Source organism: Ambystoma mexicanum, chromosome 9 (assembly GCF_040938575.1).
Source record: "Ambystoma mexicanum isolate Mex_15411 chromosome 9, UKY_AmexF1_1, whole genome shotgun sequence".
NCBI classification, from domain to species: Eukaryota; Metazoa; Chordata; class Amphibia; order Caudata; family Ambystomatidae; genus Ambystoma; species Ambystoma mexicanum.
The window spans coordinates 1445612395-1445625888 of record NC_090931.1 but is presented as its reverse complement, the minus strand read 5'-3'; the positions used below and the strand labels follow the sequence as shown (position 1 = coordinate 1445625888).

Genomic DNA, 13494 nt, shown 5'->3' with positions numbered 1-13494 from the left:
AGTCACTCAGTACATTGGTAATGACCGCTTATGCTGTTGGGAAACTGCCTGACATGTTAAAATGCAAAACAATGACCTCTTGGCGAATTAAACCTGCTACACACATACAATCAATCATGTTAACAGTGGAATTAGACCAGAGAGCGTGCCACTGAAATGCAGGTACTGCATTTAATGCACGATGTGAGTGAATTTCAATGAAATTGTGTCAGCGAGGCAGGGATTATTTATTTATTAGCTTTTATATAGCGCACAGCAACCCGGAAGCATTCTTAACTACAGCAAGTAGCATTGTGATTGTGGTATATTCCGGGCTCTTGCAACCGCGTGCTAGAAAAAGAAGCAAGCAGCACTTGCCGATAGTAGAATTATCTGGAGTAAAAGTGCAGCCTTGTGATCCTGGGCTAACACCACAGATTGCTCTCGTGCTCCACGACGAGGATTGTAAAACAAAAAAAAAGGCACTGCTAGTAGTAGTTTGAGCTGAAAGTATATCTTTGTGATCTTTGGCACGGAGTATATTCTGAGGAAAGAAAAGTAATTGGCATTGGGAGATGGAAGGAATGAACCCAGTGTATGTAGCCTTGTGATCCTAGTCAAACAGTATATTGTAAGGCAGGCTTCAGAATGTGCCCTAGTAATTGGCTAGTGATAAATGACTCTTGGCGACTAAGAATTGTTGAGGGGCGAGTGAGGGTGTATGCCTGGCTAGAAGCTTGAATGTGTTGCCCCTGTCGGAAGGTCTTGTTTTCTAAGTGACGGAAAGAAAATAATTCAGTCCGTGGAGGTGACGAGGATTCAGTGTAGCGCATCCTCTTGATCCTTGGCAAACCGTATATATTCCAAACACTTGTGTTCCAGACCTGAGAAATAAACCTAGAAGCACAGCAATGTGCACTGCGGGTGCAGGGGCTCATTACTTTGCAGCATTGCAATCGCCAGCACACTGTGCACCTAGAGCCCTTGCGTTGAAGCATCCCAGGGCAGGACTGGAACTAAATCGGCCCTGAAAAGTGAATGTGTTATTGCAGAGCAGCCTTCTGATCTTGGGCAAAGAATATGCTTGCTGTTCACATGCTCCCTTATGAACTAGGACAGACCAGGGTGCAGCAACCTTTTGGGTGTGTATGTGGTGGGGTGTGGGGAGGTGAGGGTGTCTTCTTATCAACGTCACCTATTTATTAATGCCGCTATCCAATTGTGCAAATGGCACACAGCTTCTCAGATCATCTCCAGGGGTCAGGGGAAAGGTATTTCCTTAAGGCAGCCTCAACCCTCCATGGAGGCATGTTTTGCAGAGGCAGGGTGTTGCCACTATCCCTGCTCTCTGAATTCTGAAACTTAAAATGGCCTCCAGCAGCCCCAGCTATAACTGCAACCTTTCTGCCTATTGGCAAATGAATAAGTTGGGGTTGGAGCTCATGTTAAAAGCGTGTATGCACTGTTCTCTATAGGCCTCAAGCGCTCGTCTGTAAATCTTTTCGATATTTTTCTATACATCATCCATTCCTCTGTGCACCTGAGGCTTATTTCCATGCAACTCCAGGAAGCTGCTGGAAGAGTGGGGGCGGAGCCGTGCATCGCTTGTGTTAAAGCAGCCTGTGTGTGTTCTCATCAGTATATTGTCGAGAACAGACTGTGCACAGCACTGTTTGGGATCAATGTGTTGGGTGATGGCGTGTTTGCTCGACTCCCCCCTCCGCCCCGCTCAGCCCCTTGTTGACTCGTGGAAAGGAAACCGCAATGGCTGTTGTTTAGTTGAAGAGTTGTGTAAATGGCTCCCCCCACTGTCATCTTGTGGCCACTTTCGAAGCCCTTTGCACAGAAAGCAAGGTTACGAATAGAAGAGCAGATAAAACGCAGGGGCGGTTGGTTGGCGGGGAATCTTGGCGGAGGGTAAGCAACTGCTTACTGGTCACTAGGCACCAGCAAGGTGACATCAATGAGCAAGGGCGGTTATAAAGAGTGGAAGGGGGGACTCAGGGCAGATGAGGGAGGAGGATGGGTGCCAGGTGTTCGAGTCCAGCTGAGGACGGCGTTTCCTCATTCCCCAAGGCAGGCAGTGCATACCCACTCAGAGGTCTCTCTGAAGGGTTCTGTGGCGCGGCTGCCTGCTTTCTCAATGCGTGGGCGAGGGTGTTCCACCGTGTGGGACTCTGTTCCACCAATACCCCCACCCAAAGTTTAATATTTGAGCTTTTGTTGGCAGATGTGTTTCCAGGTAGACCAACCCAGGCGTGCATTGCAGGTGAGACCCGAGCATTTACTAGGTGCACGCATGCTAGGTGCAGGGCAGAGAAAGGGCAACACTAACCAGGCTGCAGGCCATACAGGGAACATGAAGTGCAATCATGCCTTAAAGGGCATTTATGATGGTAAGCATTGGCAAAGCCAATAGGTCTGGCTTGTCAAATGTAGAGGATAGCCCTTTTTTTATTCCATGGGGCATTACAAAAAATCTGCCCCTCTACATTTACCTAGCCAGACCTATTGCCAGGGCTCAGTTTCTATGCCTTTCCTTTTCCCCATAGTGCGGAAATGTGATGCTTAAAAAATATAGCAACCATGGAAATGCACCAGGCTTGCAAAAAAAAAAAAAGATATATGGAACAGTATTGCATAATGGATATAAACGTCAAGCAACATTATTTATGCAGAAAGGCTAGACAGAGAGGGCACACTGAGTGCACGATGAGGGCACTGCTGGGCTCACCAATGGGTATAGGCAGTGCCAGTGGGTAGTGTACATTCTTGCTGCAGAGAGGGAAGGGAGGAAGAGAGCAACTTGAGTGCACTCACTGTGGGGGGCGGGGGGGGGGGGAGAGTGCACTCTCATGTGCGTCCTGTTCCTTTACAGGCAGGCTGGGATGTAGCCTCACGAAACGCCTCCTCCCAATGCACTTGCACTCGAACTTGAGGCCCCCACCAACAACAGCTGATCACTAATAATGGCTCACGATGCGCCCTCCGTTGTGAGGGACTCTCTGTCGTACACAGTGAGTGTCTCTGGACTTCCTTTCTCCCTTGCACACCATTCCTCCAGTACCTGCTGCCTGTGACTCTTGGCAATGGTGAAAGCATAGCTCCTAACCATCCTGTCTGCTTTTGCTTCCTGCAGGTCTCTCGCCACCTCCTGCGGCCCCTCATGGGGATGAGCCTTGCACTGGAGCGCCAAACGCAGGAGTTGGCTGCCCTCCTCCTGCGGAAGGATGCAGAAATTCAAGACTACAAGGAGAGCGGCGCCACACTGAGCAGAGGTAGGCCTGATCCCAGAAGATGTGAGTAGAGCCCGCCCAAGGGCGTCCTAGGCTCTGAAGACTGAAGTAAAGGCCCGGGTGCAACACATCTCCGCTCTTGCACCCTTCACACAGATACAGAGGCTGTCTTCCACACTATACGTAACGGATATGAATCCCATGTCTTCGGTATTAAGCGCGTTATAAATAACCAGTTATGATTGTATGTCCCCAGAGTCCCCAGTGCTTATGGCGAGGTTTAACCAATTGGCCCAATTTCTCCCACAATAGGCATCTGAAGTAGCTTTGGGGTGCTATTAGACACTTTCCAGGCCTGAGAACATACTTCATACAGCTTAGTGCTGCACCCTTTCACTCGCCCCACAAGCCCTTCCCATTCTTACAAACCCTTCCCTTCTTTGACTGTAGCACTTTGAAAAGGCCCCTCGTGGTGCTAACTATTGCATAAGGAATCGGATCTACAAAGCTTACTGTTGGGTGGGGGGGGGGGGCAGAACAGCGGGATACCAGAGATTTAAATTCTCAACAGAGGAGGAGGCTGGATCTCTCTGGAAATAATAAAACCGATCTATCCGGAGTGTCACTGTTTATTATGCGGTCACACTCAACTCGGGGAGTTCCTTTTCCCCCCAAGCAAGGTGGTACACAACAAAGCACTGTTTATTCAAGTTCAGTTTGGTGAGGCCTCCAACCCGTCTCGCACCCACCCCCAACAAATACTTGGTGTCGCCACTGAGAAAAATGAAAACGAAAGAAACCTTTTGTTTTGCACCACACATGCAGATGAGATACAAGACTTAATAATTCTGGTTGAAAAGGAATGGGGAATTTTGTTTTACACCCTCCACACTGACTTAAAAGGTGGCGTTTTATGGATGACTTCTTTTTGGATTATACCCCACCCCCCTTTCTATGTGGAAGTCAAGGATTTCAGATTCAGAGACAGTCAACCAGGTCTTTATGGGCCATACCAGCTCTAACAAACTAAGCATGAGTTATTGTTAATTTCAAATTCTAACAACCCTCCTCCCTTGATTTTCTATGTGGGAATTAATTGATTTACTTTGATCAAATGTGCTAAGGATCTACACAGTTTCCCTTCTAAAAGGTTTAAGGATGGCTGCTCCCAACACAAGGCAATTCCAACAGAGGGGTGGTTTTCTAATGGGGAAATAAGTTTGAGCAAGATTTAATAAATTGTGCTAAGGGCCTACCCAGTTTTACCCCCCTCTACCCACTAATGGAAAGGTTAATGGCAGGTGTCTCCCCAAACAATTGATGGCTTTGGGATATCTACTTACATGGGAGGCTTTGGTCAGGGAAAACAGCAGGGCTCCTCTGAGGACAACACAGGTCTGGTCAAGGGCTTTGAGTCAGGGATTTTCGCCTGCACCCAGACTCCTTCTGCTTCTTTGGTTTGGGTCCCTGATAGCTTCTCTATGTCCCAGCCACTGTCTCCAATGCAAGGATTGAGGCTAGTTGTTCCTTGCAAGAATCCAGCAGCAGCTCTCTCCCAGCATAATTCACAAAAAGCCCTGTTCGGATGCAAACTGGTCCTTTTCTATGGCTAGTGACACAACAACCTTGTCATGATTCCCACGGTCCGGATTGGCTACCATGTTCCCTTCACCTCTCTCACCACACCCCCTGTCTGATGATAGGACCAGGAGTTGAGAGATATGCATGATGTAGGCTGAGGGAGGGGAATAGATACATCATTTCAAATTGGCAAATATCGTTTGTTCTGAAAAATCTCATACTGTAATAACTCCCTGGGTCTTTCAAATGACCCCATGATGATATATATGTATGAGTTCTATATTTTACGGCGAATCAGACCATACTAATTTGACCTCAGCATGCCATTCCTGAGTGGATTTACCATTTTTCTTTATTTCCGCTAGTGAAAAATATCACACTTCATCATACAAACGTTAATTTTGTTCACCCCCCCCCCCCCCGCCCCCTCACACCAACTTTCAAATCTCAGAATCATGGAAAGGCCCGAATCAAATTTTTATTAAAAGCTTCTGTTATGTTTATCACACAACTCATTTTAGCATGGTTCAAAGGAGATTTCTGTCACCACTAATAAGTCTGGAACGAGCTGTGTGGCATATACGCTCCACTCTTTAGGGAACAAAATGTATTCTTCTATTTAATTAAACCCCTGCCTCACTCACTTTCCTAGCCCACACCTTTTCTTAGGTTTTGATTCCCAAATACACTTACAGGGCATGTGGCTTTTAACCCATGTTGATTTTGGCTCTTAGTTTTGTTCATCAAAGGACTCTTTTTTTCAGGCTTAATGGGAGGCCTGACCATAGGTCACTTCTGCAGGACATGTTATCAGCAACTAATTGACAACCAGACATCTTTCTCCTAGAGCGCCCCAACCAACAGGTCATGGGTCACAGCTTCATTTCATTGCAAAAGTTCCTCTGCATCCATGCTTTTCAAATTACAGCTTTAGATCAACCAAAGGTTTTTATCTTTTGACATTTTGCACAGCATTCTGTTTAACTATTTGTATAGTAAATTGTATTTAAACCTTTTGTTCATAACCTATAGTTTTTGCTTCCACAATATTAACCCTGAGGTCCGGTCAGAATTTCACCAAATAGGCCAGTTAACAGAGAGCACCAGTGTTCCCTTCTACCACGAGTATGCCACTCCTTTTACATTGTCATTTCAATGTTGAAAAGTAAGTGTTTTTATTCGTGACAAATGCACAGTGCTTGGCTTCACTTTAGATTTCTGGGTCACAGTATTGTGTTGAATTGAAGATAATGTAAGCGCTGCTGTCTCTTTAAGTAGAAAGTGTAGCTTTCCATGTATTTAGGAAAACCGCATTTTCAGCCACATATGTGTTTTGCCATGCATTGGGCACATCCAGCACTTTTGAGTTTCCAGGCATATTCTCCTTCATTCTGGTAAAGTTGAGAGGCCCGTTTCTGTTCATGTCCTAGGCCTTAAGTCAGAAAGAGAAGTGTTTTGGGACTGACTTGCATTTTCCAATGGGTAGCACCAGTCAACTTCACTCTTAAATACTGGCCTGGCCTTTTTATTTCCAACACTCAGGGGCAATATTTTACCCCGCATGAGCAACAATGGAATAACTTACTATAGCTCCTTCCTGCTAAGGTTCCTGCTGACCCCCTTACCACCAAGCCCAGGCACCCAGGCCAGAGCATCTCGTGTATAGTTTAGGAGAACACCCAGCGAAATCTATAGATTTCCATACCACCAAAAGTAGCAAGCTTTCTCTGATCAGGACAAAGGATCAGGATGGGTCAAAGCATAAAGGAGACCCCCTGCTCTGGAAAGACCAGCATTTCCCCTCAGGATAGTGTCCCACAATATCAGGCACTTAACCTGTCCCTGTGCACTTCTGTAGTCAGATACCTTGATCCTATCTCATAATCTACCTGATCCGCATCCCCGCCTCAGACAGGAAAATGACCTCCAGTTGTTGGTAAACTACTTTTGTCCTCCCCAGTCTGCAATGGGCGCAAGCGTAGCTTTCACCTCGTGCTCTTGCGTGCCTCCCTGGGCAACCTGAGTAGGATTCGCCCTCCAACCCCACTTAAAGAGGACTTGCACAGGGTGGAATTCTGAAAATAATACTCTCTACGACTCTCACACTCTGCTCTGAACACGTGTGTGCAGTCTTCTCAGACTATGTATGTACTACTTTCAATTAACATGTGTGTGCTACTTTCAATCTATATATGTCTGCAACTGTCAATCCATGTATGAATGCCCAGATTTTAATGTGCCTATGTCTAGTTTTCAGCTACGTGTGTTTGTGGAATGGAGATGCAATCCGATGCAATCGGAAGAATGTCTGTGCTTTAAAAGAAGGGACAACAAGGGGTTAACACTTTGCAATATTCTTATTGAATAGAACTAATTCCCTATACTAATTTCTGTTGCACAAACATCTAATTCATGGCTAGGCCTCCCTCGCTGCTTTTGTGCATGATATCTCTTAGAGAATGGTGTGTCATAAATACACTATAATCCACATCATTCGACACCTGCTTAGGCATGGATTCTGTTTTTAAGAAGGCAATGCTGCATTCAAGTGGCACCAAAATGTGTTCAGTTTTAAATCTCATCTCATCTCTCAATACAAAATACATTGGGGTTTAAGGAAATGACGCATCACTTTATAATCAATATAAAAGGATAAATTGTGGGATTCACTCACTCCTCCCTACCCTTTCCCTGTGAGGCTAGGGAGTTGAGCCCACTGTGCAATACCCTCCATAGGGGTAGAGGGAAGCAGGACCTCACCGGGAGACACTCCCTCCTTGGGGACAAGGACCCACGTTCCGAAGAGGAACTCCCCAAGCCACTAATCTACATTCCAGTCGTAACAACATAGACCTGAAGAAAACATGAAGAACAAGTAGTTGATATTTGTTATTGCCAGATAAAATTGTTGAATAACCCGAAAAGGACCATTTCTGTGGTACTAGAACGAAGAAAACCAAAGTCTGTCTTTTCTGTTCCATTACACCATGATGTTGCGCCAGGGAAGTCCCAGGGCCATGGCATAAATAAAGGAGTTGTCGTTGTTAGGGAGAATTTTCATAAATGTGCTAATTTCCCGTACCTTTTGAGAACCCGAGCAACTTTGCTGGATTTCTAGGAATTTAATTTTTACCTGGAAAGAGTGTGAGCCTTTTTTCCCCACTCTCATGTATTTTGATGTGTGTTTTACTTTTGTGTTCTTTGGATATGGAGTTTTAGACAACTCAATAGGCATCCTCTTTTCTTGTGTGTCACACAGCACCCTCAGTGCAGTGGCACAGGGATGACTTTCAGACTTCCCAAGGTTGAAATACCTTCTCTGGGACTGACTACTGTCTCCCAGTGAATGTAAAGTTAAATTGACTTTGCTAATCTTTCTTAAATTGCTGGAGGGAATACCTAGTATTCCCTATGCCTAGAAAACTCATGTAGCCCTCAAAAGCTACCCTTTGCTCTCAGAATGGCTGGTGGCAGTGGTATTGCCATGATTTTCCTGACCGCGACCCATTAAACGCTCCGCTAGCCAAAATCCACCGGAGCCATGTTTTTCAAGATGGCGTCTGAATGCCCTCTGTAAAAACTAGTTCTGATCGACTTTTTTCACCATTTCTTTTTGGAAAGGTCCTTTTAGTGTTTGTCTCTGCGTGCCAAACCAGGTTTGGTCCCTTTATTCATTTGCCTTTGGCGGGTGTCAGTACTGAAGACCGCCTCTGGCGCCTGAGTGGGGTGGACAGGAAGTGAGGGAGGTGCCCGAAACCCCCTGTGCTTAGTCTCCTAGGAGACCTGAATGCACTTTGGCATGATTGGCTGGCTGACTGTCCAGCAAGGACAGCCACCCTGCTGGGTGAGTAGCAGCTAGGCTGGAATGAATGGGAGAAAACTGTTTAAAAGGCAGGTCTCTGAGTTTTGGAAGGCAGAGTCGACCACTGGAACGAAAGAACGAAGAAAAGCTGAAGGAAGACGACTGCTGCAACTCCTGGACCGTTGGTTTGCCGAGTGAAGCCCTGCTGCAGGTCCGAATAGCCTGAAACTCCCTCGACAGAGAAGCCCCTTCAAGGACAACTTCTTCCCTTGAGCTGGTGGGAACATCCAACTCGCAAGCCACCTGGAAACCATCTTCATACTGGTCGAATTTTCTTCATAGTGCTGTTGAAAACCGGATAGCCAGTGAGAAGGATACCAGTTTGTGGACTTTAAGGCACTCACACCTTAAATCAATGTTTTGCCAAGCTTGTGGATCCATCCCCGTGCAGTGCAGGAACCTCCTGACAGCCTCCCTCTTGTCCCCACGACTGAGGCCCAGGAACAGCGAGATCTGCAGGAACTGCCAGGAACAATTGCTTCAGCTACAGCTTTTCTTCATCACCAAGGTACTGTGCAAACGCCGTCGTGAAATCCTCTCTGCCGTGGTGAAAGTTGGTGAAACTTTCCCAACTTTGGAGTCTTGTTCGCTCCTAATCTCTTTTTCGTGCAAACTACTTCTAAGAACCTTGGCAAGGACTTAACTGTTTACTACCAGAATTGTGCTATCCTATCCAATTCACTGAACCATTGACTTTGGCCCAGGCCTATTGAATTGAACTGCCTCTTGTAGTGAACTGAAACTATTTGCCCTGCCTAAGAAAGTATTTGTGTTTAATTCTTATAACTTGTGTCTTTTACTCCCTTTTAAAGTTACTTGAAGTGCCATTTTGCTCTCACTTCTGGGGAGCCTAACTTGTTCAGAAACGTATTGGTTGAGTACTGGAGTGTATTATAGTGTGATATTGAGCTGCTTATTACTAGTGGAATGTTTTCTCAATGACTGTGTACATAAATTAATATTGTTTTACCAAGAAACCTGGAGTAAGTGTTTGTTTGAACCGCTGTGATTGCAAGTCCTTTGTGTAACACCTTGTACTGCCCACATCCCTCTTGAGATAAGCCTGGCTGCTCAGCCCTGATACCACAACACTGTGTAGTACAGACGTATACCAAAGGTGAGATTGTGCTTACACCTGTAGTCTTAATTGTGTGTAGTGTTCCTAAAGGGTACTGCATGTAATTCTGCCTAACAGTCGTCCCGAGAAGGAGAGAAGTCTGTGAGTTGTAAGTCCGCTGTTTGAGGAAAGCTGAAGGGAACAGGGACATTCAGTGTCCAAGCCTGAAGGGAAGCTGGCGTGTGATCCCTACCCAGGGGGAAACCCAAAGCACGAGAATTTAAAGGACAGAAGTCTCAGACGAGCAACCGAGTCCAAAGTGGTGGCGTGACAGAGTCAGTGAAATGGGAAGTCCAGTATGATAGGATATGATGGGTTATTTATAACACGCTTAATACCCCCAAGCTATCCTCCCGAGATGATTATAATGATGCTGAGACTAAGTACCCGACTGCAGCATGAAGCGCGCACAACGAAGAAGAGAAGGAAACGGAGAGCCGACAAGCCAACCTGACCAACAGCCAAGAAGGCCAAGTCCTGAACGCAAGCCCGGTGACGCTGACCTTGAGAGCTAGAGGTAACGGGGAAGGCGGGAGACATGGAGGGCTACCGAGAGCAAGAAGGGAAGAATCGTACTCGTCCTAGTGGGGACCTAACATTAAGGTTACCGGAGAAGAATGGGAATCTTTAGGACAACACTCATACCCATCCCAGTAAAGGCAGAGTAATGAAGGTTAAGAATCGTTACTGCAACGCTTATACTTATAAAAGAGCGAGTAGTCGAGAACGATGAGAATCATTACTGGAACATTCATACTCTTCAAAGTAGTTACCAAGTACGGAAGAAGAGTGAGAATCAATATTGGATTCCTCATAATTGTCAACAACGAGCAATTGTATAATCTATATCAGACACAGAACTGGATCACTCCTACTTATTCTAGAAAAGACGGAGTGGGAGAGAAGAGAGTAAATCCTTACTGGGCCACTCATCCTCGTCCCAGTGGAGAGGAGACTAAATCCTTACTGTGCCACTCATCCTCGTCCCAGAAAAGACTGAATTATGGAGAAAAGTGTAAGTCCTTATTGGAACACACAATGTTGTCCCAGTGAAGAACCAGTAGTGGTGTAGAATGGGTATCATTAGTGGAACCATCATACTCGTTCAGTAAAAGTAGAATAGTGGAGGAGAAGGATAATTTGTTACTGAAACCCGCATACTCATTCCAGTAATTACTAAACACTAGATAAGAACAAGAAACCCAATTGGAAGGGTGAACACTACATCAGAAAAGCAAGAGTTATAACTGAAAAGACCTTACTGATCTAAGACAAAAGAAACAGAAAACAATATAAGGAAGAACTATTGTGTGAATAATCGCATGTGTCTTAATCCAAAGGAGAGGAGTGAAGATTAACAAAAGAGAAGATCCCAAGTTGGCTGTTCAAAGAAAGAGTAGAATTGTCCCAAGAGTAAAGGACGACCAAAGTGAGCAGCATCACGAGAGGGATAAACAACGTACGAGAGACATTAATGAACCAGTGAAGAGCCCAATGAATGAACTATATCACTTGATAACATTAGTCACCAAGAAGCACATACAACTACTTGAAGGGAGTGAACTTGCTGAGAAATCAGCCCACAGGAGAAGGGCATCATTTTCCTGTACCTTAGTTGGTTTTTGTAGCGACAGGGTCAGGATAGATTACTTTTGGACAGTGGACAGATCTTCCTATTGGACTTACTGACAAGCACCCTAGTGAATTTTGGTTAAGCAGGGAAAACAGATAGGGGAAAGGGAGGAGTTTTTTCTTTTAATGAAGAATAAACCTAGAAATGGAAGATCAGTCTGTGTCCTTCTGACCCATCATATAATGGAAACACAGGGCTTTGTATTTAACACAAAACCTGTGTCCCTGGTATACAATTGCATTCCACTGGGTTGCCAACCCTATATTCCCCCGATTTACCCTGGAAAGTATGTGGGGACAATGTGGGTGTTTCAATTGGGTTTTTATTTACATTTTTAAATGTGGCGTCTACCAGGCATCCTTTTCATCGTGATAGCGAGCAAGAGGAAGAAATCTCCATCAAATGACATCATTTGTGATTGGTGCCTCTCTCACTCTTTATGAAAGGTCTTTCTCGGTACACTTTATTATTTTTAGCGCTTAGCCAAAGGCTCTCACAACCAAGGATATAAAATAGCCAGTGCAGCGACACCAAAAATAGGTAATGGAAAGCATAGGCCTACATAGACATAGGCCAACTAGACTTGGAAGGACCAGCAGTTCTCCATAAGCCAGTGAATCCTGATGATGGATAGAGAGGGAGAGCCAAGCTCAGAGAACACAGTGTAGAACCACGAACCTGGATCGCTTATAGAGATTGTCTAAGGGAGCAGTACGAAAACTCCTGGATAAACTTGGCAGGCTGGCCAAGCTGTTGATGGTTGGAGGCCTGCGAGGCTGGAAGAGTGTGTGAGGTGGAAGTGAGTGGTGTAGCATCAATGGATATCACAACTTCTCCACCCATGTCGGTTCTGTATGAATCGCTGTTCAGTTCTCTTCCTTGAGCCTGTGAACTAGTGGTTAGATGAGATGGAGAGAGGTTCATGAGGGCCATGAATATTATGGTCTCCACTGATCGAGATTAGTGGTCTTGAAATTATCTACGTATTTCTTAAGTGGATATGTACTTATTCAAAGGATCCAAGGCACCTTTTCCTCCTCAATGTGGCGCAGATCACATTCATTGTAATATCCTTCCTGTTAGTCCCCTTCTACCTGGCATGAAAGAGCAGTACCATGCATGTTTTCCTCCTGACGAGAGACGTTCCTTGCCTTTCTTATTTGTGGCCAAAAGTGCCATATGGTAATGGATGTACTCTTCTGACTTGCATTGTGTGGATGGTTATGTTGTAATTGGTCCTTGATCAGCCTACATTTGTGTTCTATTCAGCAACTGATTTGGACTTCTTTCTGTTTCTTTGCCTATTTCTCCTATTCTCCCTCTCCATTTTTTTTCTCTGTCATTAGAGTTAATTCTCTTTATGCTTTCACTCATCTTGGACTCAGAGCATCTTGATCCCCTTCCCTTCCCTTTTCTTTGTTTTGCTTTCATTGAAAGTGTGTATTTTAGCTTGATATTGGTTTCTCCTTTGAAACTTGTGATTCTTTTGTCTCTTGGCAGTTAGATGCCAATAGAGTGGAGGATGACGTTGAGGAAATAGCCAATGACGCTGAGCTCCATTTGGAATGTTGGGCAGTACCACTTGGAAAGTGAAGTCACAGCAATCATAAGCGTCCATGCCAATCTGGGGTCACTGGAGAGGGTAATGGGATACAGGGAAAGGGAAGTGTAGCTTATCATTGCCTTTAAAGCCCAGGCTTGGTAACTGGAGAATTTTCTTATTTTGAGACTCCTCTTATATTGTAGGTGGAGAGCTGATTTTATAGGGGTTGGCAACTGTTGGCACTCGAGATGTTTAGGCCTACAGCACTCGGCGCTAGCCAGTTTAATCGGTATTAAAGGATCATGGCAGTCCTAATCCAAAACATTTGAATCTTCTCAGGTTGCCTACCCTGGTGTTGAGGAAGGCTCAGTCCCTTCTTGCCATACTTGCCAAGTTGCCTGTGTATTTTCTTACTATGTGATTCAAAATAGAGCATTCCCAAGGCTATTGTCTCCTGGTCCTGGGAGAGAATCATTTTATCAATGTGGCATGCCCGCTGTGGTTTGTGAGGTCTGTGTCTGCCACATACCTATTGCCACACAG

At 45.3% G+C, this 13494-nt stretch overlaps 1 protein-coding gene across 1 annotated transcript in view; it reads left to right on the top strand.

Moving 5' to 3' along the window:
* NHEJ1 (non-homologous end joining factor 1) overlaps positions 1-13494 on the top strand; it is a 1209243-nt gene that overhangs the window by 303679 nt on the left and 892070 nt on the right. Inside the window, exon 4 of the mRNA XM_069616866.1 lies at positions 3119-3257. Coding sequence (XP_069472967.1) covers positions 3119-3257 — 139 coding nt within the window. The remainder of the gene's footprint in view (positions 1-3118; positions 3258-13494) is intronic.